The 12,308-nt window shown below is 34.9% G+C and overlaps 1 protein-coding gene across 11 annotated transcripts in view; it reads left to right on the forward strand.

The window, feature by feature from the left end:
* The window catches only part of PCDH7 (protocadherin 7), a 427,263-nt gene that overhangs the window by 57,053 nt on the left and 357,902 nt on the right, over positions 1–12,308 (forward strand). For 2 of the 11 annotated variants that reach the window (XM_015138178.3, XM_078002608.1), the window contains exon 2: positions 9,498–9,557. The exons of the other annotated variants lie outside the window; for them this stretch is intronic. In XM_015138178.3, the coding sequence (XP_014993664.2) occupies positions 9,498–9,557 (60 nt within the window). The remainder of the gene's footprint in view (positions 1–9,497; positions 9,558–12,308) is intronic. 11 annotated transcript variants of the gene reach the window in all.

A 12,308-nucleotide genomic window follows, 5' to 3' on the forward strand; every position in this document is an offset into this window, starting at 1 on the left:
TTTTTTAAAAAGTAATTCAGGGGATGAATTTAAAGCGCAAACATTTCAGGAATCCTGTAATACATACATTATGCTTCTTTCAAGGCAATAGTAAATGAGTGGTGATCACATAATTTTAACAAAAGAAGCACTGCTGATTATCATTTATGTCCTATGAATATTATGTAAAGTGCTTTAGAATCACACTTTATGGGAGTCACTGGTAGTTTCTGACTTTCAGATTCTATAATCAGTGGGCTGATTTCAAGTTCCGAGGTTATTCTCAGTTTTTATTATATTACTGTTAGAAATAGCAGTGCCATGTAAATGCTTGTATATTTTAATTATAATTTGTTCCTACTCACCTTTAGTAAGAGTGGTTATGTTAGTACTGTTACTTTCTGAAATAACGTTCATTTACTATGTTACATTTATTAATTCTATGTTCACCTGTGTGCTATATTTGCCTATTACTAAAGAGGTACCTGGTAGTATAACTCTATCTGAATTACAACCTAAATCTTTCACATAAAACGATTGATTCGTTCTAGTATACATTTAAAAAATCTTATCTGGTTGTACATTTTACTTAATTTTAGAGCCTATCAGCTTTTCATATTAATAGGATTGTCATTTTTATATATGGAAGGATTCTTGGTGTAGTTTGGCTTTGAGCCATAATATGATCTATCCTTTTAACCCTTTGGAAACATTGACTTTTTCATTGCATTAGTGCAGACTTCATTTTATTTCCAGTCCAAGATGCCAAAGGTCACTTCATTAGACACCTCATTTGCCTTTCTTCCCTGTAGCGTTCTGGTATCTTATACCAAGTATCACTAAAAAAAAATTCTGCTTCCATTAACAAAAAGTGAGCAGAGAACAAAAAGCCAATTATTTGCAGCACATAAAATCTTTATGATAATTTGGTAGACTTTAATTAAACTAATACATCACACTGCACTTATAAGACAAAAGAGCAAAAGAGAAGCATGTAATCTTTTTTTTTTGTTCTGTTGAGAAACACCATATTGCCTTGTAATTAAGCATTTTAAGACTTATGATCTATTTTGAAGTGTAAGATTTTCAGTCCTTTTTATACAATATGCATATTAAAATTATATGTTATATTGATTGGAACCATCCCCCCAAAATTTAAAATGAAACTATGACAAAACTTAAAGTAACTTTTATTATATTTTATGATTGTTTTCCAACTCTTCAAAAATAAAAGGAGATTCTGCAAATTCATCTCACATCACACAGAAACTTTACTACAAAGAATTTTTTTTGGTATTTAACACATTTTGCTGGGATTTTTGCATTACTGTTTACTCTTTCTGATGAACCAACTGACATTATTAATGCAAAATTTGCTATAAATTAAAGGGATACCAATGTAACTTATCTTTCCTGCATTTCACAACTGTGTTGTACTGGAATTAGAGACACTTAATCTTTGTTTAATCTCATCCCCAAATCTTCAACGTCTTTGTGATATAATTCTCATAATTTAAGTGGAAATAAAGAACTGAATTGAGAGTGAATACATTTGCTTTTAATCTAAGGTCTGCAATGTTATATTGAGCATGTCCTGTCACCTCTCTGGGTTTCAGCATTATCACTAGTAAAGTAAATAATCTGGTAAAGAATGATTCCAAATGGCCTCCTTACTCCATTTTTTGTTTGTTTGTTTTAATGGAGACGAAGTCTCCCTCTGTGTCGTCCAGGATGGAGTGCAGTGTTGCAATCCCTGCTCACTGCAACCTCTGCCTCTCGGATTGAAGCGATTCTCCTGCCTCAGCCTCCTGAGTAGCTGAGATTATTTCAGGCGCTCACCACCACACCCGGCTGTTTTTTTGTGTTTTTAGTAGAGACGGGGTTTTGCCATGTTGCCTAGGCTGGTCTCAAACTCCTGCGCTCAGGCAATCTGCCCTCCTCCGCCTCCTAAAGCGCTGGGATTACAGGCAAGAGCCACCGGGCCCAGTCCCTGGTCTCCTCATTTCTGAAATTGTATTTCTACTTTAAATAGTAATGTAACGTCTTTCTGTGTACCAAAATCAATATTTAAATATGTTCACATCAATCCTTAAATTAGTGTCTTAGTGTTTACAAAAAGTGTTTCCGAAAACATTTCTAGAACTTTCTAATAATCAGAAAGCACAGATTTTTGAAGCTGGTAAACCACAAATCATATTAAAAGAGAATTATATTCAGCTTAGAAATTCATCTATTATCAACCAAAGGGATCATATATAATCACTGTGCCAATTCTTAGAATTTTAACATATTTTTTATAAAGAGGAAGCTATTTGGAATTTCTAATTTTGTACTTTCTCACATTTACAAATTCAAGTCTCAATTAATTCCTTGGGCATTTACTTAATTTGCTTGTTTGTAGATCAAACTTAGTGGGTTTATCCATCACCTGGAAATACTTTGTATTTTTCTACTCTTCTCTGTGGGTGTTCAAGGCTCCCCAAGTAGCTCTCAATTTTTCAGGCACATGATTGCAATTTAAGTGTCATTTAAGGACAGCCAAACTTGCTATTCACTTCATCTTCTCATTAGCATCTAGCCTCTGTTTCTCTCAGGCAGCCTTGGCACATGAATACCAGCCAATACTGCTTTTGTTTCCAAAGGTGGCCAGTATTATGGCCTGAAGAGGATAATGATGATAGTTTAAGTTTGTGCCATTTTACATTTTTATTGTGAGCCTTCAGAATGGAAATGCATTAACTCTTAACCTTGGCCAAATGTAATTAGAGCTCTAAAGCTGGGATCCGGTCTAATGTTTTACTTACATAGTGCATAGTGGTATGGTCTATTTGTAGTAATCTCCATCCTTCCCTGATTTAGAAAGAGTGTTTTTTTTTAAATCATTCTTTTCTGGCCAGGTGGGGCGGCTCATGCCTGTAATCCTAGCACTTTGGGCGGTTGAGGCAGGTGGATCAACTGAGATCAGGAGTTTGAGATCAGCCTGACCAACATGGCGAAATCCCCGTCTTTACTAAAAAAACAAAAAGTAGCTGGGCATGGTGGCACATGCCTGTAATCCCAGCTACTCAGGAGACAGACAGGAGAATCGCTTGAATCCAGGAGGCAGAAGTTGCAGTTGGCTGAGATTGTGCCACTGCATTCCAGCCTGGGTGACAGAGCAAGACTCTGTCATTTAAAAAAAAAAAAAAAAAAAAAAACACGGAAACAAATAAAATGGTTGTTTTTATAAAAACAATAAAGAGAAAGATGATTTAACACTGAAGAATAGGCTCTTCTAGAGCACCAGTCTTTACATACTTAATTGCATTAGCATTTTCTTGACAAATAGTTGTTTTATTTGAATACTCTGTCTTTTGATAGTTATTGAATTAATTTGTCTGTGTATGTCTAATTGAGGATGTTCAGAACAGCTTTGTTACATTTGTTGTTTTCTCTTATTATACTCGATTCTATGATATGTAGCCTTCAACTAAGTAGAAAATATAGGAAAAACAGCTCATGATGGAGTTGAGTGGAATTAAGGAAATCTCTGGTTTAGGAAGGGAAACTAAATCCTCTCACTGTTTTCTGACCTCACCTTGTACCTTCCTGTTAACTTTGTGCATATAAGCAGATTGTAACCTTGGAGAGAAAAATGAAAGAGCCAAGTAAGTGAAACTATAGGAAATAGTTTTACCATTTCAAAAGATAAATAAAAGTTTCCTCAGAACCGGGACTGTATTTCCTTCCATGCCTCTTACATGACTGAACTTATACATAACATATGGTATTCTTTCTAATAAATCCTGAGATTCCATGATTTTAACAATCATTCAGTCAGGAAACATTGATTGCTTGGCTATCCAACCCAAGGCATTCTTCTTCTTTTTTTTTTTTTTAGAGACGGAGTCTCACTCTGTCGCCCAGGCTGGAGTGCGGTGGCGCCATCTCGGCTCACTGCAAGCTCCGCCTCCCGGGTTCACGCCATTCTCCTGCCTCAGTCTCCCGAGTAGCTGGGACTACAGGTGCCCGCCACCACGCCCGGCACATTTTTTCTGTATTTTTAGTAGAGACGGGGTTTCACCGTGTTAGCCAGGATAGTCTCGATCTTCTGACCTCGTGATCCACCCACCTCAGCCTCCCAAAGTGCTGGGATTACAGGCCTGAGCCACCGCTCCTGGCCCCAAGGCATTCTTTTGTAAATTCCCAAATCATTTATACTCTGAAGTCAGGGCCCAAGTATCCATGATGAGGAATTCGTATAACATTTTCTATCTCCTGTCTCCTTTTCTCTCCTTTTCTTTTCTTTTCTTTTCTTTTCTTTTCTTTTCTTTTTTTTTTTTGAGGCGGAGTTTCGCTCTTGTTGCCCAGGCTGGAGTGCAATGGTGCAATCTAGGCTGACCGCAACCTCTGCCTCCCAGGTTCAAGCGATTCTCCTGCCTCAGCCTGCCAAGTAGCTGGGATTACAGGCATGTGCCACCATGCCCGGCTAATTTTGTATTTTTAGTAGAGATGGGGTTTTTCCATACTGGGCAGGCTTGTCTTGAACTCCTGACCTCAGGTGATCCACCCGCCTCATCCTCCCAAAGTGCTGGGATTACAAGCCTGGGCCACCACGCCTGGCCTCTGTCTCCTTTTCTTACGTAGCTAATCAGTGGGTGACTCACAGACTGAAATACTTATTTTTAAGAGTATAGTTCAAACGGTTGCTAATGGCCTTTGTGTGTGTGTGTGTACTATCACATACGTAAATGGGTATAGACTTCCCTTTCTTTGATTGGATAGAATGAATCTTTTAATTCTTTTTCTTTACTTGTTGCAATTTAGACAACTTTCAGGTATGTAGAAGTTGCTTCTTAGGTATGCATCTATTTAAATAATTATGATAGAATCTTTATATATTTGTGAATTTAAATAATCATGATAGAATATGATATATATGGAAGTTTCTAGAACTGAGTTTCTTAACACTTTTGTTCATATTAGTTTAGCAAACTTGTATAAGTTTGCTTATTTTTTCTTAAACGGTGCCAAAAATGGAGATACTACAATGATAACTTTGCTGTCTATTTTTAAAAGATTTGAACTTGGATTTAAAAAAATAAATATGAGGCAACATAATGTAAAGGGACTCTGTCTGATATGAACCCTAATTCTACCACTTACCTGTGTGATTTTATATAAGGAGATTAAACTCTCTGAGCTTCTGTTTCAAGTGTAAAATGAGAAAAATATGGTTCCTACTTTACAAGCACTTTTTGAGGTTAAATTAGATAGTTAAATGCAATCTTGTAATAAACATTGTAGGAGAGAAAATATTTCTTTTTATGACCCATTGCTAGATTCATAGCTGAGACACCTATAACAAAAGATAGAATAATAACAGCAAAGCATGAAACTTATATTTAATATAAGTTTTCCATGACATGGGAGTCCTCATTAAAAAATGAAGACCCAAAGAAGTAAGTAAACATATGTTTTTAATGTTTGGGTTTGATGAACAGGTGGGTAGTCATAGAAGAGCATGATTGGACAAAAGAGGTGTGATTTAATGTCTATAAACAGAGGGGAACTTAGCAAGGCCTGTTTGTTCAGATTCTTCTTTGTGGCACTGTGTCTTCAAAGATGAGCATGTTCCTTTCCTCCGGGTATGTGGAGGGCACCTCTCAAATGAGTCTTATGACCTGCTTCAAGGGAGAAGGGCAAGGGGTAGGTGAGAGTTGGCTTTACTGCTCCTGCTGTTTTCTCAAATGCCAAGGTACCATATTTTGGGGTGGTGTTTCTTGAGCCCCATCAACATCTATACAAGTGTCACTGTAATGAATAATTATTATCATTTATGGTTTTTGATATATTACTTGTATAAATCAGAAGAAAGTAAAATACCAAAATACCATCCAGAATTGTCCTTCTCATAGTCCTCCACTTTCTTAAATCCCATGTTCACTCTGTGTCCCGGCTTTCATTTCAAATGGTTTTCTAGTATTCAAAACAAACAAACAAACAAACAAAACGAGATAAACTTTTCAGTGTTAATAATAGCATTGGTTATTCTTAACAAATGGTTCAGCTCCTGTATTACGCATTTATGCTCTAAAAATTAACGTCAACTTCCTTTTCCTAGACTGTGGAAGCTAAAATCAATTTGATTTTCTGGGTCATGGACCATACTCTGCATTTTATATCATACTTTTTATTTTTCCCTAGATTTGAACATTAGACAAGGAAAAAGATAATGAATATTCATGAACTCATTATAGATATTGCCAATTATATGCAAACACATTCAACAGATACTTGTACTGAATCTACACCAATTATATAGTGCATGATTTAGTATTGAAGCATACCTAATAAACATAAGAAGAAAAATAGACATCTGTTTCTTTTAAAATATACATATTTCCCTGTTGGTTGTTTTGAAGTTTTTCAGGATCATAAGGGACAGGTTTATTCCTATGTGTGGGTGTTCAGTGTGTTCTTGTACCCAGGTCTGAGTCCTTTTCCAATTCTCTGCATAATTCAGTTTTCTTCTCCTCGCGCTAGTTACCTATGGTTTGCCAGGGAGGTCTAGAGAAGGTAAAGAATATAGCTTTTATATAAGTTAACATTTTACTGTTTTTTTTTTTTTTTTAAGTAAAGTTTGCAGCTTAATTTAGTCTCTGGGGTAGGAAATGGACTGAGTGAGACACAGAGATAACCTTGTAGAAAGCATGAAGGAATGATGTGGTTTCATCTCCGTGTGTGTGTGTGTGTGTGTGTGTGTGTGTGTGTGTGTGTGACTTGTTGCCTGGGTGATAGAACAAATCCAGGAGAAAGGTTGAAAGGCGAAGACAAAGGCTGTGTCTATACAACTTCAGCTGAATTGGACCTGACTGAAAGATTGGTTTGGTCTGATTTACTACAGCCTATCTCCTCAGTGTCTGTGATCTGCAAATTGCTTCTAGGGCCATTTTAATTAGCTGATTCAAATCAAAACCAACACATCCTGGTAACATCCATTTCTACTCTGACCCTCACCAAAGACAGTTTTCAGAATGGTGATTCCTAAGTAGTTGTGTATAAACTCAATAAGTGATTCAAGATAGGCACTTTTTGTTTCTAAACGTTAATCTTTAATGGTTAGAAAAGAACCTATTTCTTTTTGCTTTAGTGACAGGTGAGTATTAGTACACCATTGCATTTGTTCAGCACATCACAGCTTAAATCACAAAAATAGAAGCCTGCTCTTATGTAGTTAACCTACGAAATGAGAGAGTTTCTGTTCCTCAATAACATTTTAATAAGTGGACTTCATTATGCTGCATAGCAATATGATTAATATAATATTTAAATGCATTATATTCCTGGGGATGCTTTTAAGTTAAAAGTGTAAATCAAGTCCTGAAGATAAAAATTAAAACACTTGACACCTATAATTTCCTATATTTTTTTAAAAAATGCTTTACTTATTTATTCATTTATTTACAACCTTGCATAAAAATTTACATAGTATCTTTCCCTTAAGAAAAGAAGAGAAATACTATTATAGGAGAAGAATTAACAAGAGAAGCTTAATGAAATTTTAGGTTGTTAGACTAAATTTAAGAGAGAGATGGGAAACAAAGGGGGCAAAATGGGATGCCAGTAAAATAAAGAGCATTTACTATAGTTTGAAAGAGGTGTATTCCATAATCTAAAATATGAGAAACAATAGAAAGTCAAAGGTAACCATATGATTTCAAAATATTAAAATTATATATGTGATACTATGATATAACAAGTAATATGATTTCCCTAATTGGTTATTTCCAAATATGCATTTATTCATTAATCCAATTTTCAGGGCTACCAACAATGTGCCAACACTGAAAAGAAACATTAAGTACATGATATTTGCCTTCATAGACCACATCGTAGCCTTGTACAGAATGTGATAATTGAATGAATAACTTCACAAAAATAGTTAAATAGTTGATAACCGCTATGGAATTATATCATATATAGGAAAAATGCGTAATAGGAAAATCTAATGTGGTCCTGGTATACATTACTTTAATGTAGTTTTAGTTGGTTAGTAAATAACACACAATATCAGAAAGTTTGAAATATTTAGCTTTCATCTATGTATAAGGAATTTTAAAATTAAATGTGCAGTGATATGGTTTGTGTAAAATAAGGTGAACTATCTGAAACTAAAAATTTAAGTCATAAACATTCACTTATCATAGATGCCTTGATAAATGTGTTCTGCTCTATGTACTTAGCCTGAATATCCCCATATGTATTAATTTTCAAAGTTGCTCGAGAAACAAAAAGATATTGTTTTTATTTCTAGAAGAAGATAATATTTACATTTTAAAATTGAGACATATTTTAATGCTGCTTAAATTTATGCAGCTAATATTGATAATATACTGTCAGAGCATTTTAATACATTTTATTTTCTTTAAACGATTAATTTTAAAGTTAGTCATTACTTGTTTTATTACACCATTTACTTTCACAAATAAGTTGGTCCAACATTCAGTGAAATAAGTCGTTAATTTCTTTTTTACTTTGACTCTGGTGTGCTGATGCATTCTTACATTGGAAATCAACTGGAATATTTCTCTTCTACTTATCCTAATTCTTAAAAATAAGTACTTTGGGCAGCGAAATGTACCATGTTTACTCTATGAAAGTGATTTATTTTTTATTTTTTGGCAATATTCAGACTTACTAAGATTTTACTGACATCAATTGCACCACCACCGAATTGGAAAAAGACACTTTGTGTACTTTCTAGCACTGAAAGTAGAAATTGCCTGTTGGTCAGGCGTAAGTTCAGAGAAATATTTAACACTATTTAAAACTGACATTAGCACCAAAATATTTTGAAGGAGTTTTTATCATAACTTTATTTTTCCAAACTAGAAACAAAGTTGGGAAACATTGCCCTTTTACAGTCATGACTTTGAAGAGGGGAGCAATTCATCCTTGACCAGAGAATCAGCAGGCCATTTGTTGATAGCATATATAACCTGACCCGATTTCTATAGAAAAAGTGAGCTATCTAATGATTGCCTTAAGAGACTAGAGCTACTTGGAAGGGTGTGAACATTCAGATCCAGCTCATATCTCTGAGATCTTAGGGATGTGCAAGTTGTGAAAGCAATGACAGCAAAGTTACCATTTCATTCTTGTTTGTATTTGTAATATAAATAAAGCAAAAAACACTTCCCCAGCCCCTCTTCTTTTGACATTTCATAGCCTTGAAAAGCTTGAACTCTGAAACACACTAGATGCAATGTTTCTTATACCATGCAAACATCTCTTGTCAGAGATAGCATCCTTGAGATTAGCCAGCTGTATTGATTTGGATGCCCCAGGGCTGTTCATTGTAGTGAGGACTGTTATGTCTCTATGGCTTCTGAAAGAGGTTATGGCTACTGCAAATACATCTTAAAGAAGGAAAGAATACTATCAGCCAAGACGTGCAGTCCAAGCTTTGGAACTAGGCTGGCAAAACCCTACTCACATCCCTGTAAAGCAGACATATATTTTTGTATTTTTTATAGGTGGATACATTGCAGACCACGAACCCCTCTGGCCACATTGAGGAATCGTGTAAAATGAATGTATGTGCTCGTAAGTGAAATACATGCAGTGTTCCAACTCAATATGTTGGATCCTAATAGACCTGGATTTGTCTTGTGTAAAAAGAAATCGATTCCCAAGGGGCAAGATCACTAACTGATTAAAATGAAGCTTTGATTTTGAAGAAAACAAACAAAAAAAGCTTTAAAGTAAGATCTCTGCAAAATGGAATCAAACTGCGCTTTGCAAACAAGTGAAAAAAATCAAGCTCTCAATATGGAATAAAGGAGGGATGTGAGAGAGGTTTTGCAATCTTATCAATTACTGTGGAGAAACAGAATCAGATACCGCCATACTCAGGAGGATGAAAAGAAGAACAGGAAATTCTTTTTCTTCAGTTTGCACTTGAATGGGCTCAAGCAAAGAGTGCAGATATGTATCTTGTTACTGTTTATAGTTAATAATGTGGAGATTAGTATATATGTGATTTCATTTGCCTTGTTTGAACTAATTGGATGCATTATATAGAAATCACCTGAGCCTGTGCTAGATCAACAAAGAAAATGGAAATGTATACCTCAGGATTGAAATCCGAGAAAATTAGACAATTCAATGCTATTTAATAAGGCATTAAGAAGAAATACTATTGCCAATCAGGGAAAGTGAGAATCTAGTGAACATGAGAGGAAATAAAATTTAGGTCATTATTACACTAGTTGAAACACAATTTATGATGGTGTAAAAGCAGAATATAGGTCACAGTGTATCTCACAGACATTTTACACACTTTTCAACTGAATTTAGGATTAACTACGTAAGTGTTCAAGGAGTGTATGGCCATTATATCAATAGGAAACTGTCCTTTTAAATTTGTGGTCCTATGCATTTATATATGCAGAGGAGGGCCTTTTTTAATTTATTGAGGATGAGTTGCATGCTGGAAGAACCTCTTTGCATTACAGTTACTTGCTCAATTGAAGATACTGTATAAATATAAAGTCTAATTTTTGTATGGGTGTGAGGGTATGTGTATGCATTTGCGTGTGTGTGTGTGTACAAGTGGAAGGTGGTAAAATTTAATGATTAGCATTTGCACTTTGGTTTGTTACCTAGAATGTAAAGAGGTAGAGTAAACTGTCTTAAGCCATTCTGTTATCATTATTAAAGATTATTGTTCACAAAGGAGGCACTTTTAAAATAGAATGGACTACTTCAACAATTTACCAATTAAATATAATATTTAATGCAATTGAGCTATTTAAATTAAGATGATACCAATGGCTGAAAATAATGAGAGTAGGCTCATGTGAAATGAGTCTGCAGACAGTTGGAAATTCATAGTGTCCTCCTTCAGGCTGTTTCAAATAGTGGCAGGATGTGAATCATGGGTGCTACTGTGGAAAAGAATAGGGAAATAATCTATGCTCTAACTATAACATTTTAATTCTACCAATAAGTTACATGTGCTTTTCCCCCACTTTCCTTCAACCTGAGTTATATAACATGTAATCATATATTAACATAAATAAGGTAGTGAATATTTAAAACAGATTGACATATTTTTTTGTAGTCATCATGTGCCATAATAATTTTGAAACTGTTGTTCTCTGCAATTTGTACTCATGTCTTTTTATCTTGCCAATTAACTTTATAGTTCAAATTTTTACCTCTTCTTTCTATGTGACAATCAACTGCAGTTGGTACCCTATCTATAATATTACAGGGATTTTTGTCCTTATTTATGCTACTATAATAAATTATAAGTCAACAAACTGTATAATTCTATTGTATTGAATATTTTTTGTGACCAAAATAATAAAAAAGCTACTTTATAAAATGCCTATATTTCCTATTTTAACAGTCTCTTAAAACATAATGGGACATAAAATAGGTTCATATTGCTGGCTTTTGGAATACACTCTCTACAGCTTTACGATTGGAGAGAAAACAGTTTATCTTAGACACTTAAGATAAAAAGATTTGACTGAGCTAATTATGAGACTGTGGAGAAAAGCACTCTGAACAAGTCCAAAGTCTAGATGTCAAATTTTGCTGTGCCACTAAATAGGCAGACATGAGGGATACATTTTATGAGTTCACGCGTATTCGGGCTTTTCAGTTGGGTTTAATTCTTAACTTCAAAGGTTTTGGTAACTTAGAAATGTTTCAAACAGATACTTAATATTCGTCACCTTATAATCAATATTGATCGGTCATATTAAGAGAATCACATGTTGGTTTCCACTTAAATTGACCCCAAGCACAAGACCAAGAGACAGTATGAATTGACGGTTGTTGCTACCTCACCATTAGTTTAACCTAATGGAAATATGTACTGAGGTATAAGTTATCGTGTTCTAGGATCGATAGGTCCCCACCTAAGCTAATTGTAGCAAGCAGTACCCAAGTAGAAAATCACTCAATTTGTAACAGAGGAAACCTTTTTGTTCTGCATTGAGTTGAATGCATTGCCTGGCAGAATATTAAAGTGCAAGAACCAGTTTTTCTTGCTCTTTACCCCTGCAAGGATTGATCAGCACATGAAGGTCTCCTTGACTTCAAAGGCATTTCTGGACTTGGATCAGCCTGATTGAGTTCAGAGGAGAAGGAAACACTAGCCCCTGATGTTTATTGCTGTAGGCTCTTTCATCTAATAGTAATTCTCTGCTTTAGAAGAAGCAACAGGCAGAGAAGTCTTGTGACTTATAATTTCACGATTAATGTTTACTTGCAAAGTGCCTCACACAGAAAATAGTGCTTTTATTTTAGTTTCCTGCTACTACTCCAACTGT

Source organism: Macaca mulatta, chromosome 5, assembly GCF_049350105.2.
Source record: "Macaca mulatta isolate MMU2019108-1 chromosome 5, T2T-MMU8v2.0, whole genome shotgun sequence".
NCBI classification, from domain to species: Eukaryota; Metazoa; Chordata; class Mammalia; order Primates; family Cercopithecidae; genus Macaca; species Macaca mulatta.